The sequence below is a fragment of the Platalea leucorodia genome (assembly GCF_965183815.1).
Source record: "Platalea leucorodia genome assembly, chromosome: Z".
In the NCBI taxonomy this organism is placed as follows: domain Eukaryota; kingdom Metazoa; phylum Chordata; class Aves; order Pelecaniformes; family Threskiornithidae; genus Platalea; species Platalea leucorodia.
Genome location: NC_138858.1, coordinates 16,314,849 through 16,342,274, shown reverse-complemented (window position 1 = coordinate 16,342,274; position 27,426 = coordinate 16,314,849). Strand labels below are relative to the sequence as shown.

The following is a 27,426-nucleotide window of genomic DNA, read 5'->3' as shown; positions in this document are numbered from 1 at the left end:
CCATTCTTTGAAAAATGATCTTTTATAAACATATTGCAGCAGAGAGGAAGGGATGTTATGTTTGTTCTGCTGGAGAAATATTTCTTGTAGAAATAATGAAATTGAGGCCATGGATATGTGCATAGGCACTCCCAAAGTCTGAGTGTTGTAAAACGGCATGCATCTATACACTGACCTCTATGGGTTGCTCCCAGTTTGATTCCAGTGATAATGCTTTGGTCTTTGGGGAATATTGTGCCAGAACTTGAGACCAGAGGCTTGGTAAGGCATGGATTCATATGGGTGTGAAAGCCTGCAGAACCGCAGTCCAGAGGAAGAGCATCTTTTGGTGTTGGTGCTTTTCCATGTGAAAATCAGTCCTAGAAGGCACCCCTGTTTGCATGAGCCATCACTTGCCAAACTGTTGACTAAATCTCTAAATGCTTTTATCTCTAAGCAGACTTATTTGATTTCTTATACTTTTAAAAGGTGACGAGGAAACCTTGTGAGTAGCTGACTGTGAGGACAGAAAGTGAACACAAAGTGAAGTGCCAGCACTAGGGTATTGCCTGCTGTTCAGGTGCCCTAACACATCCTGTGATATAAGGGAAGGATGTACAGATGCAAGTGCTAATCTCCAGCCAGGGCAGAAGAGAGTGAGATTGCTCTGAGGATATCCTATAGACAAAGCCTGCGAGGAACTGAGGTATATATATGGAGAGCAGTCCTGCAGTGTCACAAGGTGAGCTGCCACACTTGGGAAAAGCTCCTTTCTCTAGTCACTTTGGTTACATGAGTGCCAGCTTTGTTGTCCTGGTACAGACCCTTCATTCCTCTGATCAGCTCGCCTGCTTGCAGATGATCTGACAACCTCCTGGGGCACATCAGCAGTTGCATGTAGCTTTGCCAAAATGTGAGTTAGCCCAAGCAGTGCTCTTTGCTGCTGTGGCCCATCAGCTTCAGGCAACTGTGTTAAGTTCACATGAACTCCCATCTAAAGATTCAGTATGGATGTACTCATGCTGTCCTCAAGCCCTGACTTTAGTGTGAAGTCTACCAGTACCAGTCTCCACCTAACATTTCTGTTAATGCTAACTGTGGTGCTTGTCTGCTAGCTTGTTCTCTGATTATGAATGGCACAGACTGCTTGTAGACTGTGTGAAGTGCCCTATCCTTGTAATAATTTTAACATTTATAAACTTTTTTAGTAAATCCTTGTTTTCCTGTTAAGAAAAAGCGTAGAAGTAGTTTCTAAGTAGAAGCTTTTAGCCATCTGCATTATACTACTATAAACACTGACTTGCAGCTCACAGCTGTGGTTTGTTTCTACAAGCCTGGGAGAAGCCAGGCATCTCCTGTTTGGTGTCCCACTGGGGCTGGAGGGGCTGCCCTCAGTGAGCTGGCAGTGCTGAGGGTTAGGAGATGGCCTCTGAAAGTTAGAAGTCAGTATTTTTCACATAACTACAAATCCCACACAGCAGCAACCATGGAGCTGAAGTGATGACTATTTTGATTTCTTATGACAAGTTTACAGAATGTAATAAGGATCTGGTGGAACATCAGTTTGCTAATTGTGTCCTCAAGTTGTGTAACAGCACTTCCCTGGCCAAACTCAGAATTAAAAAAAGAAAAACAAAATGCAAAGGCAACTGGAAAATGAAGATATGCAGGAAGATCTGAGTTATTTTTCTTTTTCAAAGATATATATGACCTTGGGTCCCAACAAATTGGGAAATATGTTTTGAGGACTCTGACATCTTGATATGTTTCTGCCAGTCTTCTGGAGTGAAGGGGGATTCAATGCAGCATTGCCCTCTGAGTGGGGCGCACGCTGGGTATTTGGGAGGTTTTGGCTTCTGTTCCAGACTTTGATTATTTTTTTAGGGCAAACTGCTTCCTTCGTTTGTGTTTGTCATTGCTGTTTCTGTTCTGCATGGGTGCATTCTCTTGCTTTCCATTTTAGTTCCTGCCCTGGCACCTCAGTTTTGGGGTGGTGCCCATGTTGCAGGGCAGAGGCACTCAGCAGCTCTTGTCTGCTGGCTGCACTTTCCCAGGGTCACCACAGAGAGCAAAAGGCAAAGAGCTCTAAATAACCTCAAATGTATTTGGATTTTTGCTTTCTCAGGGAGCCCTGCTTTTGCAGAGAGGGTGCAGCAGCAGACAGGTATCTTGCCCTGGCCTGGACTCTGTCTCCTGTTTCCTAGTGAAAGCAATAATGAATTATGAGCATGTGCCATCTTACCAGCTTCTCACTCTCTTTCTTACCTTCAGACTGAGAGTAGAGAAGTTGTGCAGCTCTGTCGGTCAGCACAAGGAGTCCTGCAGCTCCTTGAGCCATTATGGCCTAATGCAAAGGTGTTTTTTGTGTTGGGCAGCTACATTTGTATGAAGAGCTGTTCCTCCACAATTCTCTAGAACGTGCCTCTCTGGGAGCGCTGGTGGAAAGGCCATTTTGTTCTGACCATTTCTGCCACCAGACCAGATTTGCCTTCATTAACGGATAACCAAATCAAACAAAACCTCCAACCTTTCATTTAAGAGACGACAGCAAACCATGCCAAGGTCACACCAGTCTGCAAAGTTGACTGACTTTGCATCTAACAGTCTTACAGTAAGTTAATAAGGAAGCTTTTTTGTTGGCTTCAATGCACACAGATTACAAGACATATGAGGAATTGTTTTGTGTTTTTTTTTTCCTTTAAAAAGCTGAATTAATCTGTCATGTACTTACATTTATATGGCTGTTGATATGCTTCTGATCTATTGATTGGTTGGAGTTTTGCTTGCCGACGAGAATAAACAGTGGTTTTCTATGTACAGTACAGTGAAGGAATGAACAAAGTAGTTGAGGGAGTCCTGTAGGGCTTCATCTCTTTTCTAAGCTGGCACCGCTGGTGCAAGGAGCCAGGAACTCAGGTAAGGAAAAAAGATGTAGTATCTGTCCTGCTCTTGGTTCATTGGCAAGACTGCTGATTTCTCTGTCTTCAGTTGTACCATATTTTGGGTTTAATTATACTTAAATCTCTGTGAAAGGCTTGTTCATTGACAAATTATTATGTAAAAAGTGCTCTGAGTTCTCACTACGACAGCTGTGTGAAGACTTACTGCCTTTCTTTACTGAAGGAGGAAGCAATGTTTTGACTTGACACAATTTCATTTTTCTCAGCAAGGTATAAAAATCATAATAGCATATGTGGCTAAAAACCTAAAATAGAAAAAAATTGCAGATTTTATTTCAAATTTTTCAAAATGAAATCTTTTAGACTATTGTTTTAAAATAAATACTTTGCTTTTAAAACTTCCTATTGGGTTTTGTTTTTTTTGAGGCAAAACAAAATGATAATGTTCTACTCTAACAGCCTATCAAATTTACTGTTGCTTCAGTCTCATGATGAGGAGCAAAAAACTTTTGCATTTTTAAATGAACAAATAGTTTGTCTGGAAAACATTTTTCAAGTTTCCTAAGCATTATTACTTCATAAAGACTACCTATAACCTTCTGCCTCATCAAATAAAGTTTGATTGACCACTGCAGTGAGAAATAGGGTAGCTCTTCTGTTTTCTGCTGTTGGTAAAAAATTCAGATGAGCTTTGAACAGTTATAGTTTGCGATTTAGACAGGCTAGTCAAAACTAAGAGCAACAAAAAGCTGAATGAAGGAGTCACTGCAGCAAAATGCTTATACAAAGGGTATTTATAAGCATGTGAAAATGAATTAGTTCGAGGGTAATAGATTGGGCTTCTTACTCTTAAGATCTGGTTTGTTGTTTTACATGTTTTATAGGAAGAACCGGCTCATGTTTTTATTCTTATTCATAGAAAACATTTTTGAGAATAATTCTAAGCAATGAAGAGCAATAGCAGGTCTTTATTTGTCACATTCAAAATTATTTATAAGCAACTTCTTAAATAGAAATAATGTGCAGTCATGATTAGTACTCCTGATAAATAAGTGGCCAAAAAAGCCATTGTGACTTCTGGTCCTTAAAGTATTATCTAAATTATTGATAAATGTGTATCATGCATTATTGACACTTTCTAGGTGCACTGCTTAGTAACTTTATATTGTGAAGCAGATTTATAGACTCTGCAAATTAGAAGAGATGTCTCTCTAAGTATACAGGCACAACCGTGATAGCTTCTTGAGCTTTTGCTGCCTGTCCATGTGCGGTAGATGGACATTTTCACTACAGACAAGACTATGTTAATGCACCTGATCCTGCTAAGCCTGGTGATTGGGAGCAGCCAGGGGTGCTACTGCGAACATTACCCGTGGGGGTCATGGTCTGCCTGTACACAAACCTGCAATTACGGCACACAGACCAGGCACAGGTAAGGCCAAACTATCTCACTACTTCTATGTTTCTATTTATTCCCTGAGAAAATAGAGCTTCTGGAGAGGGGGACCTGTATCTGAAGGTCCAGCTTCCATAATGTACTGAGAAAAATTGTCATATCCAAGTGTTTACCAGATAAATAGATTATATTTTAATTGCAAGATTTATTAATTACAAGATTATGTACACAGAGCATTACAGTGCCTCCAAACAAACCTATATCTGCCAACACACGTAGTGAGGAGAGAACAGCCAGGTCTTACAATGGCCTTGCCAGCAATGTGCGTTGAGCAACCAGCCCCTGTGAGCACGCGGGGCCAGCACTCAGTGCCTTGCTCTGGGAACTCTGCCCAGTGCAGAGCAATGCCATGGGAGGGGTGAGCTCCAGCATGGCAAGCCTACAGAAAAATTCCTTCCTGTATGATTAATTTTATGACAATAGTTAAAGTCAGATAAAGATTCAGCAGCACCAAATTAGATGCAATTCAGTGGTATACTCTAAACTTGTGAGAAATCCCCTCTTTCACTCCTGTCTCTTTCTGTAGCTATTCTCTGGGACATTTGAAGTGACATGAATCAAAAAGAATTGCTCTGTAAACTTAAGGCATATTTGGATTTTTCTTTCAATCACCATTCTACAACTACCTATTATCTCTCAAGTTTTTTTCCATTGGGCTCAAATAATTTTCTTTATTAGCTTTCACCCACAGTTAGAGAACATCTATGATCTGTCTATGATTCCTTCCTAGCCTAACTTGTTCAAATTTTTTAGGCAAATAAGAATGGATGACTACTATAGCCAAAACTTCTGTGACCAGCTGTGCACAAAGCAGGAATCTCGTGTATGTAACCAGCAAACATGCCCTGTTAACTGTCGGCTTGGAGACTTTGGCCCTTGGTCAGAATGTGACCCATGCATTAAAAAACAAGTAGGTAGAAAATGTATTATATGGGTTAAATGCAAGAAATTATACTTAAGAGACCTCTTTGTTTCAGACATTCAACTTCATGGCAATTGATCTGCAAAATGACAGTTTAAGTTAACAAGGAAAATTGGTTATGAATTATAACAGTAGAAGATGGAGAGAACAAGTTAAAATAAGCAGATCAAAACAGAAAGGGGTGATTTAGTAGTATAAATCCATTTAGGAGAACTTGCTTCAAAAGTTCTATTGTCATTATTAAAGATTAATTTTCCACATAAAGGATAAATTAAGCTGTAGAGTTTGCATGTCTGTTTAAGCAGGAGAAAGTCACATAATCTTTAACTTATCCATAGCATTCTATATGTTCTAAAGGCAAGAAAAATAAGCTCAAATCATCTGTTGAACATCCTAATTAGTGCTGGCTTGAAATGCTCAGGCTGCATTGTACACTGATAGTCAGGATAATTTTGAGATTGCTTTTAAGGCATCCAGAGCACCATTCCCCCAACCTTTATAACCTACACAAAAACCAGGTGGATGTACTTAATATCTGTAGAACAAAGCCCCAGTATGCTGTTTTATCCTCTTGGGCTTATGTCTGTTGACTGATGGTAGACTTAGGGGTGAGATGGCAGAGAGGGAAGAGGTGAAAAGTCAGGCTTAAGTGAATTTGACCTAAAGAAACGAAGCCCTGGCAAATGTAAGGTTGTAGCGTGTGGAGGGGAGCAGAGTGCAGATTGTTTGGGGTAGTTATGTGACTTGTGGGTCTGAGCTTTGAGGCCGACCATGATAGCAGCTCTGAGTTTCTGTGCAGATACAGCCTACAGCTCTCCTCTGAATGTCCTGCTCAGCTTCAGAAATCCATGCCTGAAAAGCAATCTTGAAAAACCTGTCAGATATCATAAGTATATCTTTACACACATATATAACGGTGCCCACGCAGGATAAGGAAGACATGAAGAAGCTGTTATAGGCGTGAGATGTGAACCAACCTGTGGGGTTCCCATCCTGCAACTGGGATGGAGAGCAGAGCAGGCAGAAACAGTGAGAGAGTGGGAGACAGCAAACCACCTGCAAGAGCTGAAAGGGAGCACTGCTCTCAATTGAACTGATTTTTTTTTGTAATCAATATCCTCTTAAATGGCTGAGTTTCTTACCTATGCATCCATATATAGAAGTGTTGTTCATTTTTATTAACTTTAAATATTGATGTAACATATTTGCTGCTTCAACCAAAAAGGTGCTTTTGTGGACTGTGATCCATTTTTCCCTCCGAGCTATAAAGATCACTCCTTGTGACCTTTATAAATACAAACAACCATCAGTATGGAGGATGTGACTTCCAAGCTAAGTGTGAAGACTAGTGTAAGCAAGCTCCCAGTGAGGGGGAGGCTCACACATATAATATAGTGAGTGTTACGGATCCCAAATGGAGTACAAGGAAGGGTTATCTTGAGCTCAAAAGCTTTCAGATGGTCTGGTATTCCTCCTCGCACTGTCCCTTCATAGTCACTCGGTTACTGATTTTTACTAGATATCTTCCTGCATTGTTTGACTCCAAGGTCTGTCTGCGGGAAGGGAGGTAACACAAGTCTGCAAGGAACAGTGCTTTTCCAGTGGGGAAAAATTCTTAGAGGAGGAACTGTTCAGTCACATGCAGATAGGTCTCACCAACAGTCCCTTGAAGTGGAGTGGAAAACACAATCTGAAGTGAGTTGTCTAGCAGCCTTCAGCTTTGTTATTCTGCATGGATGGTATGGACTTAGGGAAAGAAAACCCAGTGAGCTCCAGATTTTGCTCCCAGATCTTCTTTAGTAAGAGAAACTTTCAGGAAAACCATTTTTGTCCTCCCCAGTCATCCCGTGCTCCTCAGACAAGAGGCCCCATGTGTGGGAGCCAAGCCAGCTGGTTTGGGGATGGGGATACATGCCACTGTCAGAGTATTTCTATTTCAACAGAGATGATAAAGAACAGGAAAAATCTCCATAAGCCTGGTCACACACCATTTCCTACTGTACCTTTAAACTGAAGATACAGGGACTAGACTTTTGATTCCTCCAGTGATGTAGCCCGGGTTGTCAAGTGTTTAATCATGTATGCTCCATCAGGGCTATTGAGGCTCTTGGCTTTCAGTTCCCTGCCTGCCTTACCTAGGGTGATGGCGCAGTAGGATGTAAGGACAAAAATAACTGATTATTTCCTTCAGAGCTCTGGTTTTGATAAAGCTTCAGCAGTACTGAGGCATGTGGCTCTGCCTGGAGGGGCACTTAGCTAGAAAAACAGCTCACACAAACAATCCTGGTTTTACTTCTTCTGCCTTTCAGTTTCGTGTCCGGACACTCCTTCAACCATCCCAGTTTGGGGGTCAGGCCTGTACTGAGCCGCTGGTGGATTCCCGCCCATGCTTCCCAACTAAGCTCTGCAACATAGTGGAAGTTGATTGCAAGAATAAATTTCAGTGTGAAAGTGGTAATGTTAATCTTCGTTGCATAACTGCTGCATTTTTAGATAGTCAAAAGATTAGACACTGAGACAAAAAGGGTCCAGATGATCCAGATCTTGTATATTCCATGCACAAATTCCAGGGAAAAGGAGCAGGGAGAAGAAGATCTGAACATAAACTCACACTATTTTTATTAAATTTGTGCGTATTTCTTGTTTGCTTCAATTTAAATATACCTGATTAGGCTCAAAATAACTTTATCCACATATCCTTTTGCTAAACCTTAAATTAAGCCTTTGCAGCTTTAAAGCAAGGCAAAAGTGGCAGAACTGAAACAACCATTTCTTATTGGAATAATCTAGGCATTATACTGCCTCCTTGTTAATTCCTACAGGAGGTTCACACCTTTAACAGGGAAGAAGGTGGGCTGCCCTTTTCTGCATTTAGACATGATGAACCTTCTCATGAAGTTTCTTGCTGCTGCTGTTTCTCTGGTGCAGGTCGCTGTATTGCAAAAAAATTGGAATGTAATGGAGAAAATGACTGTGGGGACAACTCTGATGAAAGAAATTGTGGGAGGAAAAAGATGGTGTGTAACAGAAAGTATGAGAGCATTCCAGGTGTGCAGTTAATAGGCAGTGGGTAAGCCAGCTTTGCTTATTTTTCATAAACTTGAGATTGTTATCTCACTAATTTACATAAAAAAGTCCCCAATTAGGATGTGAGAGTATCCCATTAAAATGCATAATGTCTCAAATGAAAATTAACAAGAAATTATAAAAATGCAACCAAACCATCAGGCTAGGACTTGCCCACTAACTACATCTGCCAGTCCTGCTCTGCACTTCTGGTGCACCAGATAAAGAGCTGCCAGGGAGCACTGCTGTCTGAGGGACCCTTCCTGCCTCATAGCATCCAGAGCATCACGTACTGGCAACTTCCATCTCACTTATGCCAAGTGCTTCAGATATTTTGAGGATGTTTCTCTACAGATGATACCAACCATCACCTCTTCCAGGCTACTAATTTAAGTAGTGTAAAACCTAAACATGGGATGCTGGTCCCAAGCAGTCATGTATTTTTCAATTGAATTTTGAACTCAGTGCACTCTGGTAACATCACTTATGGTAGAAATGGAGAACTGCTTGTTCAATTTTCTAGGCCATTTTTAGGTGTTTTTCTGCTTAAGAGTGACTGTCTGACATTGGGATTATCATTATTATTATCATTCTTATTATTATTGGGGTTAGTCACTGCTGGAAAGCAGGAAACAGGATTGCTACTACAGCATTTTACAGGTGAATTCAGTGTGAATGAGAAGTTCTTGTAGAGGAAGTTCTTTCAAAGCAATAATATAACCCAGATGATCGTACTGTTTCAAACCTACAAAACCTTCAGTGCAGCTATATGCCACTAAATGTTTCAAGTCTATATGTCTTTCTAGGATTGTTTAATATCTTGAAATAATTTTTTGTTAGATTTCACATTCTGGCCGGAGAGAGCCGAGGGGAAGTCCTTGGCAATTCATTCAATGGAGGACAATGCACAACAGTGAAGCGCAATGAGACAAGGAAATCGTATCGTGTTCCTGCGAACCTGGAGGCTGTCAGCTTTCAGGTATTCTCAAGCAGCAACTCCTCGCTGAAAAACCATTGCCATAATCACAATTCAAGTTATGCGCTCAGGTCTTAGGCAGTAATGTGTGTTTTAGGACAAGATTTCTCAACCTGGTGAAGCCTGAATATGCTTCAGGTGATGTGTGGAAATGGGATAAATTGAGCAGTCAGGTGGCTCTACACCTTTCAGATCTGTGTTTACTCACTGCATCATAGAATCAACATGATTGATTTGGGCTTCTCTCCTGATTCTTCATGGATGTGGCCATGTCTATGTTCTGACTTGGTACCAAGGATCTTGCTCCCACCCTGACATAATCTGTCCAGAGGCTCATTGAAGTCCAAAGCTCATTTCAGCATCACTGCTGTATCCTCACAGTACCAATGGCTGTCCTAACTCCAGCTTCCTTCTAGTCACCTGCCTTAGGACACAGTTCCTCCCTGAGCCATGTCAGCCCCTCAGTCCTGCCTGTTACCTGCCGAGCCGCTCCAAAGAGCAGCAAGGAGAGGAGGCAGACACCGAATCTGGGAGGCAGGAGGACAAGAAGTACATAGTCTGGGAAGGAGTCTTGGAGGACAGGCCAAGGACAAAATGAACCTGGCTTTTGTCTTATAAAAAATCTGGGAATCGCTAATATTTTTACACCTGATGTTTTAGACTTTTAGACACTAATATTTGGAAAATACTTTGAATACCATGGTTAGGGCACAACATCCGGCTGTGCACATATCAGCCTGGTCTGAAGACAATAGATACTGCATTGGGAAGGAAGGAATGCAGGATGTGGAAAAAGCTCAACTAATGGGTGAAATCTGAACTGTTGATTTTTGCCATGAGCGTTGTGAGTTTTTAGTATACTTTAACAGGAGCAACTGAACAAAGGAGACCCTAATATGTTCCACGGAAACTGCAATTGGATTGGCCATGACATGTAGGTTTTGTCAATAATGGTGAAAAATCACTCTGTGCAAAAATATTCAGTGGGGAAAATAAGCCTTGGTTTGCCCAGGTCTCTTTAAAGCTGTGTAGTTTATTAAGTTAATGATGTCCATTTGCAGAACTGTTAAGGGTTTGTGAATCTCACCTTTGAAAGTGCATCTATGTCTTTTAACATTTAGAGCAGCCTTTGGTATAGAAGGGTCACTGGATGAGGCTTTCTTCTTGGAACTCCAGTGTGTTTTCATGCAAAAGCATATGACTTCTTGGAGAATGGAAGTGGATTGGGGGAATGGACCACCTCACTTCCCAATGTCCATAGCAGCACCATTAATTAAACAAGTCTAGAGGAGGGAAAAAAATTGAATTTTTCAAACACCTTTAGGGATTTGCCTGAGTTTTGGGAAATGAGTAATTTCTGAACTGCTGCTAAAGTTGTCTTGGTGCTTTGTACAACAGCACCACTGAGGTTTAGCAACTTGATCAGGCAGGTTTGCTCTCAATTCCTCTCCACCTACCCTTAGTCCATCACGCAGTATGCGTTCTAACATTGCAAGTATACTCCAAGACTCTCCTCTGCAAATGTGTTCATTCCTCTAGCTGGAAATTAAGAAGAAAGAACAGAAAACATCAGGTTCTTTGCCTTGTGAAATATAGAAGCCATGGGACTGGGACTTCGTCATAGTGTGGACATAGCATGAAGGTCTGAGAGTCTTTGAAAAGTGTGTTGAAACACTTGTCGAAAATTATTCCTAAGCTTTGGGGTTTGGGGGTGGAGAATTTTAGAAGAAAGTGTTACACGTTTTTTTTTTTTTTCCTTGTATAAATGCCTATTAGTAAGTCTACTTCTTACCTTGTATTCATCTCGCTTATTAACCTTTCTCAGCCTCATCTTTTGTGTTAAGAAGAGCTTTTTAGCTTACTGCCACGTCTCAACTAATCAGGCATGTTTTTTCCATAAAAAGATCAAGAATGCATTGCTTAATAGGTTTCTGTTTCAGATTATTATTTGGGCAAATGTGTTTTGCTTTACTGAATCTCCAGGTAATAGATGAAGAGGATGATGTAACATCAGATTTCTACAACGATTTAACTCCCCTGAGTGATAGTGCTCATGGAAGTAGTTCATCTAATCATGGTAGTCAAAGATCTTCTGGTATCCCCTTTTTATTCTCAAGAAAGACACGGGTTAAAGTCACATCATCTTCCTCCTTCAAGAAAGCCATTGAAGCCTCATATGAAAAGGTAATTGAATGTTGCCTCCAATTTCTTCCTTTCATTCGATTTCTCTCTGCTAATTTCAGAACTCAGCTGGTAAAGGCTACTTTCCTCATCACGACATTGGCCTTACATTTAAAAAAACCCCAACACTAGAATTATGCATTAAAAAGTTCCTCTTCTGATACTACAGGATGTTCCTGGTTGTAACACATGTTCTGTAATGCAACATGGTTTTCTGGTTTTAGTACAGAAATCATAAGCTTATTCCACTTAAAAAAGCATAGATTTGACATAGATTTGAGATTATCAGATCAAGTAAACCACTCCTTTCCCTGTCCTAGTTATAGATTAAGAAGGCAGCATGCCATGTAGTAACAGTAGCAGACAACTGTAAAAAGAAATAAAGTGCACTGAAGAATGTTATACATATGCATGTATTGGGAATTAATCTACATTTGTTTTTGATTTGGTAAGTAACTTGCATATTGGAATCTCATGGCTGTCAAGATGCACTTGGTCATAATCTCAGAAATAACATAGCCACAGAAAAGTTTCTAAGAACAGAAAAGCTTTTTTCCCATAAAATTCTACACCTTTAATGCAGATGAATACTGTAGGATATAAGGTTATGTACTTTTATAGCTTAATGGCAGTAAAGGATCGGCTACTGTTTGCACTTCTGCATGGAAGATGCCATAGAACTGACCAAAACTAAGGCCTGTTGAAACCTAATCACCTGAAAATTTTAAAAATTATGTTACCAGACGGTATTTAGGAGCTGAATATAATCTAGGAATTGTTACATACCCTGTTTCTTCCATTCTTGTTCTCACTGCAGCAGAAAGCTGAGTATCCTTAGCTTATTTCCCAACGTGTGAATGAGAGCACTGAAATGAGCAGTGCTGTGTAGAACTGAGAGCTGAGGTCCAGCTTGTGTGTTACATTGTTCAGTCCTGGCTGGGAGAACTCCCTGTATAGATTCATCCTTGTGTCTTCTGAGCCAAGTGACCTTGGAGACAGAAGTGGAGTAGAGCCAAACTACCAGCAGCAAAATTCAGCAGAAGAACCCATGTACAAATCAGTAACAAATTGTTTTATAATGAATCTCTCCTAACTGCTGGTTGGTCATTTGCTCCAGTTTCCTGCCCCTCTTTTTGCTCGTGATCTCTTTCCTTCGGCCTTGTGCCATCAGTTCCCCTTGTCAGTTTATAAATCCCTTCTTTCAGTATTTTCTATTCCTCTCCTTTCTATTTGTTAAACTCCCACGTAAACAGCCTCTATCATTGCAAAAATATATGAAGCTGTTTCAAAACCATCAGTTTTTTCTAAATGTAAGAGATATTGCCAGTTTTTGAACTTTCTCTTCTTTTTTTTGCCTTTCACATTAACAGTCTGACACTTGAACTCAATGAGATCTTTATCCCTGTGGTTTAGTTTTAGTTTTAGCACACTGATAAATTGTGAAACTCCATAACAGTGAGTTAGTATCCAAAATAGAATCATAGAATCATAGAATACCAGGTTGGAAGGGACCTCAAGGATCCTCAAGGATCATCTGGTCCAACCTGTCTAGCACAATCTAGATGAGATGGCCCAGCACCCTGTCCAGCTGAGTCTTAAGCGTGTTCAGCGTAGCAGAGTCAACCACTTCCCTGGAGAGATTATTCCAATGATTGACTGGGCTCATTGTGAAAAATTTACTTCTCATGTCCAATCAGAATCTCCCTGGGAGTGACTTGTACGCATTACCCCTTGTCCTCACCATGTGACTCCCTGTAAAAAGGCAGTCTCCATCTTCTTTGTAGCTCCCCTTTAAGTACTGATACATGGTGATGAGATCACCTCTAAGCCTTCTTTTCTCACGTCTGAACAAACCCAGCTCTCTCAGCCTATCCTCATACAACAGGCTTCCCAGACCCTTGATCATCTTGGTGGCCCTTCTCTGGACCCCCTCCAGCCTGTCCACATCTTTTTTGTATAGCAGGGACCAGAACTGTACACAGCATTCCAGGTGTGGCCTGACAAGCGCTGAGCAGAGAGGGATAATGAGTTTGTCTGCTGGTGACGCCCTTTTTGATGCAACCCATCATCCTATTGGCCTTCTTGGCCACTCACCAGATACCCACTCACAAGATTAGTTGCAAATGACCCATAGATGCTTATAAGCTAAAGCCTCTCCTCTGAAACTTTTGGTTGTCTTATCAATTGCTGGTGCATTTGTTATGGCAGGAATCCTTTTGCTTTCTCTTTGGTAGGTGCTCAGGGAGTCCCAATTTTTGTTGGAATGCTATGTACTCCCACAATGTAAAGGAGTAACGAGCATTGTCCTCAAGAACCTCACAGGGCTCTTGAAAACTCCAGGGCTAGTTTGTCCATGGTTAAAGCAGCATTATACACAGGATTAATTAGTTCTTGCCATGTATCTCAGAACACACTCTCGGCCCCTCTACTTTCTGCAATTAACTACCTATGAAGGTGCTTAGACTGCTCTTTTCTTATTTCTAGAATTCCAACTTTATTAGAGTCCATAAAGTCATTTCTGTTGCAAACTTCACAATGAAACAGTCAGATCTGCAGCTCTCAGATGTCTTTCTAAAAGCACTTAACCACCTGCCCCTGGAGTACAACTACGCTTTATACAGCAGAATATTTGATGACTTTGGCACTCATTACTACACCTCTGGGAAGATGGGTGGTTCCTATGACATTCTTTACCAGTATAGCTCTGAGGAACTGAAGAACTCGGGTATGTAATGTTTAACAAGAAAATATCATGATTTGTTTACCAGTTTTTCTTATTACTGTTTTTAGGCCTTACACCACATAGTAAGTTCTCCAACAGCAAAAAATCCTTTAGACTTGCATAGACCCAGGAATTACTCACACTGCCTAAATATAGAGCAAGAAGAAATTTTTGCTCTACACTGTCATAATTTGAAAAGTTCAAGAGCTTCTTTACTTGATAAACATCATTGTATTCAGGGAAACCTCTTACAACCTTCAGATCAAGACCAGGTGCCACCAGGAAAAGGTGTTGCAGCATACTTCAGTGTGGGACTGAGGTCTGAGAGGTTAAGTGGTACTTTTTGGGATACAGTCATTAAAGTTGTTGGTATTGATTAGAAATTACTCTAAAAATATTCTCATGACTGCCAGACTGTCAAATGAAATGACAATACCACAAAAGTGGAAATCTAAGGTTAAGAACCATGATCCTTAATGCCACTCCTGTAACTTGCATGGGTATGGGAGGGTACCTAAAGGGGATGCTAAGCATGACTCAGTGCAATGCTGTTTGTACCTGGGGAAGCAGGTGCCTGCAGTAATGAAGTCTCCAGTGGAGGGTGAGGAGCAGGGAGACCCACGATGGCTCACCTCGATGAGGGAGCCCTCAGGCAAGGTAATGTCATGTAACATGGTTATGGTGATGGAGCTGCTGCTCTGTGGTATTTCTAGGCCTGACAGCGGATGAATCAACGGAATGTGTGCGAACAGAAACAACAAGGCGTGTGTTCTTCCGAAAGAAAAAGAAAGTCAGTACCAGATGCACCACGAACAGGATGACTGTGAAACATGAAGGTAACCATGATGAGAACAGGGCCCATGTCCTGTTACTTACCCTGTGAGATACCATTTCCCTCAGCTACGTGCCTGAGGTGACCTCCCAGCTTTGTTGAACTACAGATGCTCTTCCACCACTGGCAGAGGAGCCAGTGTTTCACTGTCTGTGAATCGAGCACTGGAAACATCCTCTTACTTGCAAAAGAAATTACGATGTAGGAGTGCTCTTTCTCTGCTCTGGAGCACCATCATTGGGGATCCGGTAGCACTGGCTCTTCCAGTCAGTCACAGATCTGACAAACATTCCCCACGGCCCTGGGTCCAGGGCCAGGCATGCTGAACTGGGAAATGGGCACAACTAGAAATGTGTGATCATGACTGAATCCCTGATCTTCTTTAAGGGTTGCTCAGGTCTCATTGAGGGAGTTGGGCAGCAATAACACATTCCCTGACCTTTCCCTCCCATCTTCCTCATGCCAAGCAGGTTCAGGACTTCCCTGGCAATGCCAGAAATGTGTCTCAGAAACTGCAGTAAGTTGGTGTATTTTCTGCAGGAATGGCAAGAGTCATGTTCTGCATCACTAAAAACAGGAATTTCATCACCTCCACCATGTTTTTTTCCTCATTTTATGATCAATTTCTGTTACTCAGGTGTTTACAGCTGTGACTAAAGATCCTACCTTGCAGTGTGTTCTGCTAGAGGAGCCTGCTGTATCCCCTGCATTTTCAACAAGTGTCTTGTGTAGTTCTGAGCATCTTTATGGCTGAGGTCTCAGACACTTTCGTTTGGAAGACTATGACAGGCTGCTGTCATAGTGGGGATTGTTTCTCTGAGCTTAGTATTCATTCTTCCACGGGTAGCTTAAAAAAAATTAATCTTAGTATATTCTTTTATATCCTCTTACACTCTTTCTTAGAACTCTGTTGTTACATCCACTGTCTTTGGAGGCCTTTGTCTGACAACACTGTGATGAAATTCCCTTTCAGGTTCCATTTTGGAGTCATCCGAACAGTCAGTCTCTCTGGTAAAAGGTGGCAGATCAGAGTATGCGGCAGCTCTGGCCTGGGAGAAAAAGGGGGCTTTTCCAGGACACACAGTCTTCACAAACTGGCTCCAATCAACAAAGGACAATCCCGTGGTAGTTGACTTTGAGGTAAGAGAAGAACAAGAAAAACATTGAGATAGTAAAGCACTCGTCATTTAGCAGCTCTTTAGAGAGATCTGCAGGTGTTTAGTCTTTTAGGTTGGGATGATGCTGTGTGTGATATGAATGCACATACATATGGGCATAACATAAACATACAAAACATTTATTGGAACTACTTCTTGTGCCTGTCGGTTTATAAGCTACACCAGGTTTGCATCGTCCACGGACAGTTAGAGTAAGAGGGAGGAATACAAGTGAATTACTCCAGCACCAGCAGGAGCTCAGGCATGGGCAAGGGCTAGTTACGGTGCAGGAAAGCAGTGCACGGTGCTGGGAACACTTTTTTTCCCTGCGCTCTTTCCCTTGTCAGGTCTATGTTGCAAGGTATGGCACACAGCTAAACTGAAACAAAACAGCAGTCCCCTGGTATGTCTGTCCTGCTCATTTAATGCAGCATGCTGGAGCTGTTGTGAGTGCCCTGAGCTGCCTGGCTCCCCGGCTGGCACAGAAGCCGCTCAGCAGCAGTGGCAAAGTGCTTGAGGCAAACAGCAAAACCTGCCTGAATGCGGCATGCAATGATCTTTCTCCCACTGCAGCTTCTGAGCTCCTAAATGCAGTGTAGGGATGTCTCACATGGCAGGGACTGGGTGTAAGCAAACCCCACTTCATCTATGGTGTCCTGAATTTTCAGACATGGCATCCCACTTGGTTGGTTTTTGCACTGGTTCACAAAGCCCTAAAATGAGGAAATAAAAGCAATATAAACAGGATAATATAGATGTATAGCACTGTCATGCTCCTTTAAAGCATCCATAACTTTCAACACGCCTGAATCCTGTGTGATATGGCTTCATATGTAGGCTCTAGTGCCTTTAAAATCCTGCAGCTACCCCCAGCAGGACCCTACTGTGTCTAGGTAACTGCTTACTGAATGGCTGTCTACCAGGTGTCGCCAATCGTGGATTTGGTGAAGAACGTGCCATGTGCCGTGACCAAACGTCGCAACCTGAGGAGAGCCCTGAGAGAATACGTGGGCAGGTTTGACCCTTGCCAGTGTGCCCCGTGCCCCAACAACGGCAGGCCTGTGCTTTCCGGGACGGAGTGCCTCTGCCTGTGCCAGGCTGGCACCTATGGCAAAAACTGTGAGACACGAGCTCCAGGTTACAAATCAGGTATTTGGGATGATACTGTCATAATGTAAATATGGTCCTTCTGGTATCTATTTGTCAAAGACGAGTCTGACATCACCATCCCTTACTAAATCCATAGCACTTCTTACCACATGGTGATGGTCAGAAAGTATAAGAATAAAGGCAGGATTAAAAATAAAAAATCAAACTGAATAGGCAAGGCTCAAAAGAAATTGTAAGATGTGGTAAAAGATTCCTTAGCTACATAATTAAGATAATAGGAAATGAGCTGTTCAGAAATAAGGATGAAGTTGAGATCAAAGGTAATTGATGCAAAAGTTAAGAAGCCCATTCCTTAGTTTTCCCTAGAGCCTGCTATGCTTAAGACTAAACGGCTAATGGAGATAAAAATTGTTGATTACAATGTGGAAGGAAAACTCAGTTGTCTTAAGGAGAGAGAACATAATCATTATTCTGAAGAATTTAAAGAACAATTCCATGCAAACAGGTTTTTGAATGAAATTGGCACTAGTGCCATACCTACGGGAAACAGAAAAGACTTACAGTATTATATTTATTATTACATAGATTTATATTCCAGGACCAAAAGAGGACAGAAAGGAAAGTCACTTAGGCAGCTACTTAAGTCTCATTATCTCATAGTCACTTAGGTCTCATTATCTGACCCTGATAAAGAATTTTTTTGAAATAAATAAACAATTGAAGTTATGCAGATAGAGATTAATATAGAAAGTGTATTGCATGCAGAAAAGAAAGGGCATGTAAATAAAAATTTTTATATATGCTTCATGGTGGCACTGACAAAATACCCCAGGGGTTAAGAAAAGAAAGTAGTGTTTTAATTTATCTTGCTTGGGATGTAGATTTGGGGTTTAGACATGGTGTTACATCTCAGATTTATTTAATAACTCATTAAATACTGAGCTATCTAAAAAGGTTTGCAGCACCATGAAAACTCAAACACCTGTGTGTGCAATAGAATTAGAAAATAAGCTGCTTCTGGGTTTGAATGTTACTTGCAATCAAAACCAGAAAGGAAGACATATTTTAGGTTTTCATGAAGCAGCTGGAATTTGACTGACCATCCCTTTGGAAAACTTCACGTTCTAGCGACAATCTACTCCCTTAACAGTAACAATTTTAAATCCTCTGAAAACAGCTATTATGAATTTACCACCATCCCTCTTGTAGGTGGCCTTAAGAGAAATACTATGTACAGATCTACCAAAAGATGGGATTTCTTTTATTTCTTGCAGTTGCTGTAGATGGCCGCTGGGGCTGCTGGTCTGAATGGAGTTCATGTGATGCTTCCTTCAAAACAAGAAGGACCCGGGAGTGTAATAACCCCTCCCCAATGAACGGCGGGAAGCCCTGTGAAGGTGAACGGGAAGAAGAGGAGGACTGTTATGTCTCTGTGTTCGTGGATAGGTAAGAAGATGGTTGATCAAAAGATCTCCATAGTCATGGGCAGAGTTAAGGAGCCCTCCAGAGTGGCTTTGTGACTAGCAAGGAGAAATAGCAGACAGCTGTCCTGTCTGAACTTCTGTGGTGGAAGCTGAGAGAAGGAAATGTCTGAAAATCTTCACAACTTGCTTCAAGTTTGGATTTATTAATTGTTTATTCCTAGAAAATGGCTGATGAATTACATACTAAAGTATGCTTGTAGATCTCTTACACTGCTTTGCATGGCTTCTTGTCCAAAGCCATAGAGAACTCATCTGCTTCCGTTCATGGGAGTTCTCAGTTTCCGTTTTTTTAGTATGACATCCTCTTCTCCTAGTTGTTTAGGTCTGAACTCAGTCTCAGAGATAATTCCACTGAAACTACCAAGCTTTTCATATTCCTGCTTTGAGTATATCTGATGTACCAGTTTTGCATGGTTTCAACTTAAAATCATAACCCCAACCCCAAACTGGCTCAGTTTCTTGCATCCTCAAGAGCTAGGCTTTGTACAGATTCATTTTTTCTACTGGAACTAAGAGCCAAAGCAGGATTTTCATCGTCCCTGTTGTAATGACTACAGAGGAGATTCTGGAGTGGATAGGAGAGGATTAAAAGCAATGGGGTCCACAGTTCTTTGTTACTCATCTCAGTTAGACACCACGGGCTGTAAAGCTCCATGCTCACAGAGACCAGCCTCCTTTAAGCGTTGCCTGATGGCAACAGGAGGGTTTTGACTACACTACCTTAAATCCAACCAAAGCACATGGACTCCTTAGAGACTTCCTCCATGTGCTGTTCTTTGCCTCTTTTTCTTACTCTATAAAAATATTTAATGAGTTATGTTGATAGAAATTGTAGCCCTGTATCTACCTCTTCTTTACTGCTCTCACAATCTCCCTCCTATCAACACCTGCAACTTTTGATGTCCACCATCTTTTATTTAACAGAATAACGTTTTTTCACCATTGGGAGGCGGGGAGGGACAGGACATACTCACAGCATTCCTGTCCAAAGCTCCTGACATTCTGCCATAGTTATTTGGTGACACCAATGCTTAAGATACTTCCTTACCAGCACATTTTTACTTTTCAGAGGTGCTCCTTGTATAAATGATGATGAAGACAGGAGAGAAAAGGATATCTTGATTGGTGAACCTGAGTCTGGATGCTCCAGACCAGACCCACCAGAAAACAGCTTTATCAGGGTGAGCATGAAAAATGAGTGATACAGAAGGAAAATGTAGTAGTTGCAGAGCTGGGAAATTTTATAACTTCTTTACTACATATGCATGATACCCAAGCTAGCTACGGTGCTGGTGAGCATGTTGCTGTGTGTGTGGCATGCTGTGGGACTCTAGTCCACCAAAGTCCACCAGCAACTGAAGGACAGGCAAGGTAAAATCCATTTCAAACAGTGGTCCTTGAATCCTTGTTTTGTAACCATGACATCAGTTAATGCACCTGGACAACCATGTCATTATATAGGTGAGTGGATGACTCATATTTCAAAGTAGGAAAAGCAAGCATTCATTGCATCATACCATCAAGGCTTTTATCATTGTTTCTTTTGACAATGTCCAGTCTTGATACCATAGATTTTTGGAGGGCTTTTTTGTTTCTTTTTTGTAGAACGAAAAGAACCAGTATGCTGTGGGGGAAGAAGTTGAAATTGCCTGTGTGAGTGGTCATGTCCTCAGTGGCTATCAATTCCTTCGGTGTCTGCCAGATCAAACCTGGACACAGCAACCTGTTGAATGTCAACGTAAGAAAGAGAAAATTAATTTAGCCCAGCAACAAAACAGAAGTAGAAGAAAAAGACACAAAATAGATCTTAATACAGGTTTTAACAAAAGAATCTGTAATAATATTTGAAAAGATAGCATTTTAAGAAGGTATTTCATGTATTCACACTAGAGATGGCAAAACCCTACTGAGTCACTATATCATTCCTCTTTCAATTTAGAAGTGTTACCATTATGTGTTTTGTAAGGATATTGTAATATTCAATGCTTTAGAAAACCCTCAGATGGATGCTGTGAGGTTCTTCTCTTGTCTAGTTTTAAAAATCTTTAACAAAAGGACTCATCTTTTGTTTCCAGACTTATATAGATATCTTTAAGTTGATGACAGTTATGCTGAAGAAAGTTTTCTTAGAGGAATTTTTCTATCACTTTTTGTATTAAATGGATAATGTGTCTCTAACCACCCCCACCCCCCCAGGCTGCCTTGAAAATCCCCACGATAAATCAATGCCTTGGAGTATTTATAGCCCAATTAAGAATTAAGGAACAGAACAGACCTGGGTTTGCTAACAGGAGAGATTCCAGTAGTTTTCTAGAACTCAGTGTAATTTCATTGACTTAGCGATCATTTTATCAAAAAAATTTACCTGAATATACTTATGAGCTCTCTATTGCCATTCATTTTATTTTTTTTGTTATAGCTTCCTTTACAAAGGAAAAATTAAAATATGCTGTTAATGACACTTATTAATTTTAAACTGTAAAATTAAATTGCTCATAGTAGTATACATTAGAAACACACTGTAATTATTTAGTTGTTGACTTAAAAATATTTTTAAAGCCTATGACAGTGCACTGAAAATTTCTAGACTTAATTATGTTAAATATTTATTAGTTTTGAATGTCAGTCAAACGTTCAGTGTTCTTGAGCATCTTTATGGCTCTTCAGCTGAATCATTATGACTTGCTGTAAATATCCGCACACTATAAAACCAACAAGAATTATACTTTTTTCTTGTTTTTTACAGCCTCAGTATGCCTCAGGCCACCAACATCTGACAGTGTCACGATTTCCCCATTTAAGCAACAGTACAACATTGGTGAAACCGTGAAGCTGAGCTGCCGAGCTGGGTTTAGAGTCACTGGTCAAACACAGTATACCTGTGGGAAAGATCTGTCCTGGATACCTCCTGTTCTGAAATCTATTACATGTGAAAAAGGTTAGTATGCCTGCAGATACTTTACTGTTTCTCTACTGCTGGTACTAACAGCATGGTTTATTTTAGCTAGCTAGAACTAGGAGGCGGATGACTGGTTTTAAGACATATAGCAACTGTTCATTAATTTTGGTTTTACTTTGTGCCTCCCACAGTGCCATATAGCTTCAGCCCCAAATTTCTGCACTGAGTTCAGAATTTTTGGGTGCAATGGACTGTACACTTTAATTATGAAATTGAGATACTGAAACTGTTTTCTTAAAGACAAAACAGAACAAACCCCAGCTGTATTAACAAGACTTTATGAAAGCAAAGTAGGAGAATGCATTCTATTGAAACTTCAGCTTCTCTTCTTGTACAGCATTTTCCAGTGATTTTTGCAAAGACTGATATGTACTTGTGGAATCCCAACCACAGCAGTTTTTGACGAGAGAAATATGGAATAAATGAAATAAATCTGTTTTAGGTTTTACAGCAGGACTCTAAGATATTTCTGTTCACTGTGTTACTGGTTACAATAAGTCTCACTTTTGTTTCAGATATGCAAACTAAAATTAGTGGTGTTTGCAATCCAGGACAAAAGCAGGTTGGATCTCAGTGTGTTTGTATGTCTCCAGAAGAAGATTGTGGGTAAGTAAGTTAAGTACTTTAATTAGAAAAAGAGAAGTTGAAGTTTCTCCACTGATAGACCAAGAGTCCATTGTGACACAAAACAGGAAGAGTAAAAAAAGACAACAGCAATTCAGGGCTACTCTTTGTTCAGATATTAGCCAGCTATGCCTCTGTATCCAAATTACAGCCCCATTTATGGCCTATGAAATAAACGAACAATGACATTAACCAAATGGCACACCATGGCGCATCCTTCTAATCTACATTACCATCTGCTACTGGAGATCCCAACTCCTCCTTTTCTTCTCTTTATTCTTCCAGTTTCTGTATTTTCACTGTCATCACCTTGCTATAATAGGTCATGCTCCTTGTGTTTGAGATACACCTTTTTCAGATGAACATGCTGCAAAATACACTGTATGTTTCAGTCTCCAGAGCATATAAAAATATGCAAGACTTGGATTTATTGTCTCTTTACACAACATGACCTGCACAGACCATTGAGCCTTCAAATGAATAGAGGGTTACCCTAGAGGATTTTTAGTGAATGACTGGCCAGGATGGAGGTGTGTTGTGGGGCTGGAGATAGGGAAGACGAGCACAGATTGAATATGAGCTGGGCAGTTGTAGGGCTGAGATCAGCACACATTCCACCACAGGGCTCCCGCGTGACCGCAGGCAAGTCCCTTGGCATGGGATTCATCTCCTTCATGTCAATGCCCAAATAACCAGGTATCTTCTCTCTCAAGAGTCCTTGGGTACAGCCAGAGCATGTTCAGAGGGTGACAGACATTGTCAAAGGTACATAGGCAAAGTTCTCTGAAAACTAGAGAGGTTTTGTTGACTAAAGCTATAAACTTATCTCAGGAACATAAACAAGGTGAGCTGTATTGCTCCCTCTTTTTGGGAAATGACTAAGCTCCACAAAATGATGCTGCTTGGAAACGCCTGCCCTTGCTGAGAACAAATCCATTCAGGAACCAAGAGCAATACAGAAAGAAACTACATGCGGCATGGCTGGATTTGCCTGCCATTAGTCCCAAACTAACTGTGCCTCAGAGGCAGACTCGCACACACAGCTGCAGGGATGCATTAACGCAGACAAGCCATCCCAGGGCCTGTGGAAATTTCACATGCCTTGTGGAGGTAACAGCATCTCCTGTTTTCTTGTGCAGGCACATGTCCTTCACCTCCCATCCATTGGACGGGACCAAAGCTTCCTCATCTCACAGCACTATGCTGTATCAGGTCCAGGTCCTGCAGTAGTTGGTCTTAGCTGTCTTAGGTCTTTAGACAGATATCCAACTTGGCCATGGCTTTGCTGTATTTTATCCAATGCTGGTGGAGCATTTAGAAACATGGACAGCCTGCTAAAACATTTTTTCTTTATTCCTTGGGGCAGTCACTACTCAGAAGACATCTGTGTGCTACATGCTGTTTCTGAACAGAACGTGACCAAGCCCAGCTGTCAGTATTCAGCTGAAATGTGCCTCGGAGAGCAGTCATTTCATTTCTTGCATGCTGGCCCTTGCCATGGTGATTCCAACCTCGACTGGGCTATTGAAAGGGCAAAGCTCTCTACAAATAGCTTGAAGAAAGTGCCCTGTGGCTATGACACCTGCTATGACTGGGAGGAGTGTCCAGGTATGACTTCTGAATGGTTGGATTTTTCCAGCCCTTTGAATCTAAAAATAAAATGTGCTGACTCCTTCACTGCTTCAAGAATGGGATTTACAGGCATTGCGGTCCACCTGAGCAGTTTATGATGTGAGGTGTAGTCAGTCCCGTGTCCCTGCTCCCAAGTGTTACACTTAGATATGTGCCTTTTCCCTTGGGTGCAAGTGGTGTAGCATTGCCACTTCCCATTAGTAAGGCACAAAAGGAGCTTGGAGATTAAGGGAACTTTTTCAGGAGAATTAACATTTGAATCTTTAATCACAAAAACATAGTTGGCGATATTATTGCCCATTCCTTGTGAGGCTACTATAACCACTAGTTTGTACTTCAGGACTTAATTTGGGCCACACCTTCTATAGCATATAATTAAATTATGAAACTAAATCATGGTAGTACTTAAAAAGCAAGACTGAGGCCATCAGGCTTAATGGGATTTTAATGGTAAAATTTGCAAATACCCATATGTGAAAACCGTGTTTATTAAGAGTTTTAATGAACTGGCTAAGCTGGTGAAATCCCTAAGAGGATTATTTTATAAACACTGTTGTGCAACTTGGCTACTTACTATGTAACTTTGTGATAAGAAAAGTGGGTTTTCCTGTAAATGTCTGAGGTGCTGGCTGGCTCCACGCACATGAAACGCTTGCTAGGAAAAGGCTGAGTGGCAGCCATGCTCATTCCTTCACTTGCCTCCAGAGACAAATATGATCCTTATCACACCTTGTCTACTTATGATAAATAAAGCAACAGCAGTGTACAGCAATCCTAAAACCCCGTTTTGAAGATGCAAGGTTTCTGCAGCACAGAATTTAAAGTAGGTGGCTGTAAAATTAGTGCATGAGATGTTGTTCCTTGTGGGGCTGAAGCAGAGGGCACGATCAGGTGTGCCCCTTGAGGGACATGCTGTGGTGGAGCCTCCAGGCACCTTGGGCTTCTGGGAAGGTGGTTATAATTTAAAAAAATATTATGCTTATTTATTCCAGAGTCCCTAAGAAGCCTAGATCTGCTCCCACTGTGGAAGTGGCTTAAAGCTGGATCTTGTGCCAGCACCTCAGTGTTTTTCTCTCAAAAGCCTACAGAGGAGTGCTGTACAGTGAGGAAAAATGAGAAAGAGAGGAGAAAAATACATTAAATAAAATAAGTTTTCATTGTGGTGCTCAAGAAGTTTGAATTGGACTTTCATCCTCACCATCTCCCCAAAAGTCCTCTTTCTCATGAGTATGCACAAACATTTAGGAAGTGGAAGTTTTGGGTTTCCTGAGAATGGGTAGTTGGTATCAACAGAGAGGCAGAAGATACTGCAGTACCATGTGAAAGCATCTAAACAGAGGAAAACACACATTTCATAAGTTTTAAGAAAGGGAAGGTAGAAACTTAGTTTCCTGCCTAGGGAATTTGTGGGAAAGAATATAAAGAGTCAGAATCTGATTAGATTAGAAATGGGTAATGAAATAACCGGTAGGACTGAGCTTTACCACAAGCCAGCAGCAGGTAGCTTAGCATTCATAAAGGGAGCTTTAATGAAATAAGAGCTGACACAATATGGACCTTAAGACTCCATTTCACAGCAACATTGTGTGCAAGGATAATTGGAAACAGAAAGTCAACTTAATATCTTTTTGTTTAGAAGAAAGGTCAGGGAAAGCCAGTGGACAGAAATAGTTAGATACTTCATTTCTGCTTCTGTATGGGCCACTGCTGCTAAACCTGATATTTAAAGCTGCTTTTGCCTCTGTTCCTAACACCCTACCATCTAGTGTATGCACTATAGGCTTTTTGTAACTAATGTATCACAAACCTCCAATAGTGTTTTTCCCTGTTGGACTTCAAAATGTTGTCAAACTATAAAATATGTTTTTAGTCATCAGATCTGCATCTAAAATCCTAACATGTTCATTCCCAGAGACACAGACCCAGTGCTCCTGCCTGATGCCTTACCAGTGCCCTAAAGAAGAGAGCCGCCCTCACTGCATCCAAATGGAGTGGACAGGAAGGAGGAGGACAGTCAGTCATTGCATGCTGGCAGCAATGAAGTGTGCTGGCATCAAACTGGAGGTGCTGGAGCAGGGGAGCTGCCTGGCATAACCCGTCAGCTCTCCTGCCAGCCACCACGATCATCCCACCATGTGCAGGCTGAGCCATCCTGGGAAAAACTTGGCTAGTTGTGAAAGGACAAGTAGATCAAAACCAAAGGATGAAAAAAAAAATAGAGCTCACTTAGATTTTTGGGAGAATGGTGGCAGTGGGCTTTTTTAGGTCTGAAAATGACCTGGGGTGTGGGGTACAGGGACTGCTCTCACTGCTGGTAACTGTGGATGTGCATGGGGTGGGAAGGAGCGGATGGGAAGGGAGAAAGAGGAGCATTGCCTCTGGTGTCCCCTGGTGCTGGATGAGATTTTTCCTTTCGTCAGCCATTTCTTGCTTTGTCCCTATGCTTGTGACTGCTGTGCATCCTGGCTGTCTCGCTGGCTGAGTACCTGCTATGTCATCCAGGCAGGCAGACCAGGCACTTCAGCATCATTGCACATTCCCTCTGACACTTAATGGGGTCATGAAGGAGGCTACTTGTATGGGCACTCATGGTACAAATTTAGGGAGCAATACAAAATACTGAAAACCACAAATAGGCAATGACTGAGTGAAGTCTTCAAAACCATGTGATTTTTAATCAGAGTAAGTGAAAGGAGGAAGTGTTTGCTTTCTGGGTTGGTTTGCTGGTTATGAGCCTTAGACACCATTGGGGAATTTTTATGGTACCCCTCAGCATGAATTAAACACACATTTGTGCTTAAATATAAAAGAAAAAATTAATGAACAATGCATTTTTCTGAGTCCTACAGCCATAAGCAGTTCTACAAAAAGTCTGCAAAGATGCGGCACAAGCAGATTCCTTGTATACACTTGCACCAGCACCAATCCTGAGAACAGTTGCATGGGGCACCTCAGCCCGCCCATGGGTCCATCACCCTCCCAGCTCTGCTGCCAAAGGTGGCCCCTGAGCTTGGGTCCCTGACCACTCCCATTCCAGGATGGCTACAAGACAATGCTGAGGCTGTTTCTTATCTCATTACCACAGGAAAATTCAGTCCCTTGCAAGGAGTCCTTTCTCTGGTATTTCTGCTTCCAGCCAGTTTAACCACTTCTTGTAGTTGGGCCTTCTTGCCTTCCATGCCAGATCATTCCTCAGTCACAAATTACTACTGCTGACCAGTTACAATTAGAATTTCCCCTTCAACACTCAGAATTTTACAAAACTGAGGACTAGAAACCTGCCTTCCAAGAAGCGGAAAGCTGAAAGTCACTTTTTTTTTTTTCCCCAACAGTCAGCAGAACAATGAAAATCAGGGAAAAAAAGCATGTGAAGTGTCCATTGGTGAATAACCTGTCTTATGTATAAGTGTCACAGCTTGCCAGGGG

The 27,426-nt window shown here is 41.4% G+C and overlaps 1 protein-coding gene across 1 annotated transcript; it reads left to right on the top strand.

Moving 5' to 3' along the window:
* Positions 1 to 4,153: 4,153 nt before the first annotated feature.
* C6 (complement C6) lies at positions 4,154 to 26,094 on the top strand (the record flags this gene model as incomplete). The annotated part of the gene is made up of 17 exons (XM_082335387.1): positions 4,154 to 4,311; positions 5,089 to 5,245; positions 7,567 to 7,711; positions 8,186 to 8,327; positions 9,164 to 9,302; positions 11,283 to 11,483; positions 13,965 to 14,205; positions 14,916 to 15,038; positions 16,008 to 16,174; positions 17,115 to 17,340; positions 18,576 to 18,747; positions 19,855 to 19,966; positions 20,391 to 20,523; positions 21,532 to 21,723; positions 22,260 to 22,350; positions 23,735 to 23,976; positions 25,913 to 26,094. The coding sequence occupies 17 exons, from the start codon at positions 4,154 to 4,156 to the stop codon at positions 26,092 to 26,094; spliced, it is 2,823 nt and encodes a 940-aa protein (XP_082191513.1).
* Positions 26,095 to 27,426: the final 1,332 nt, after the last annotated feature.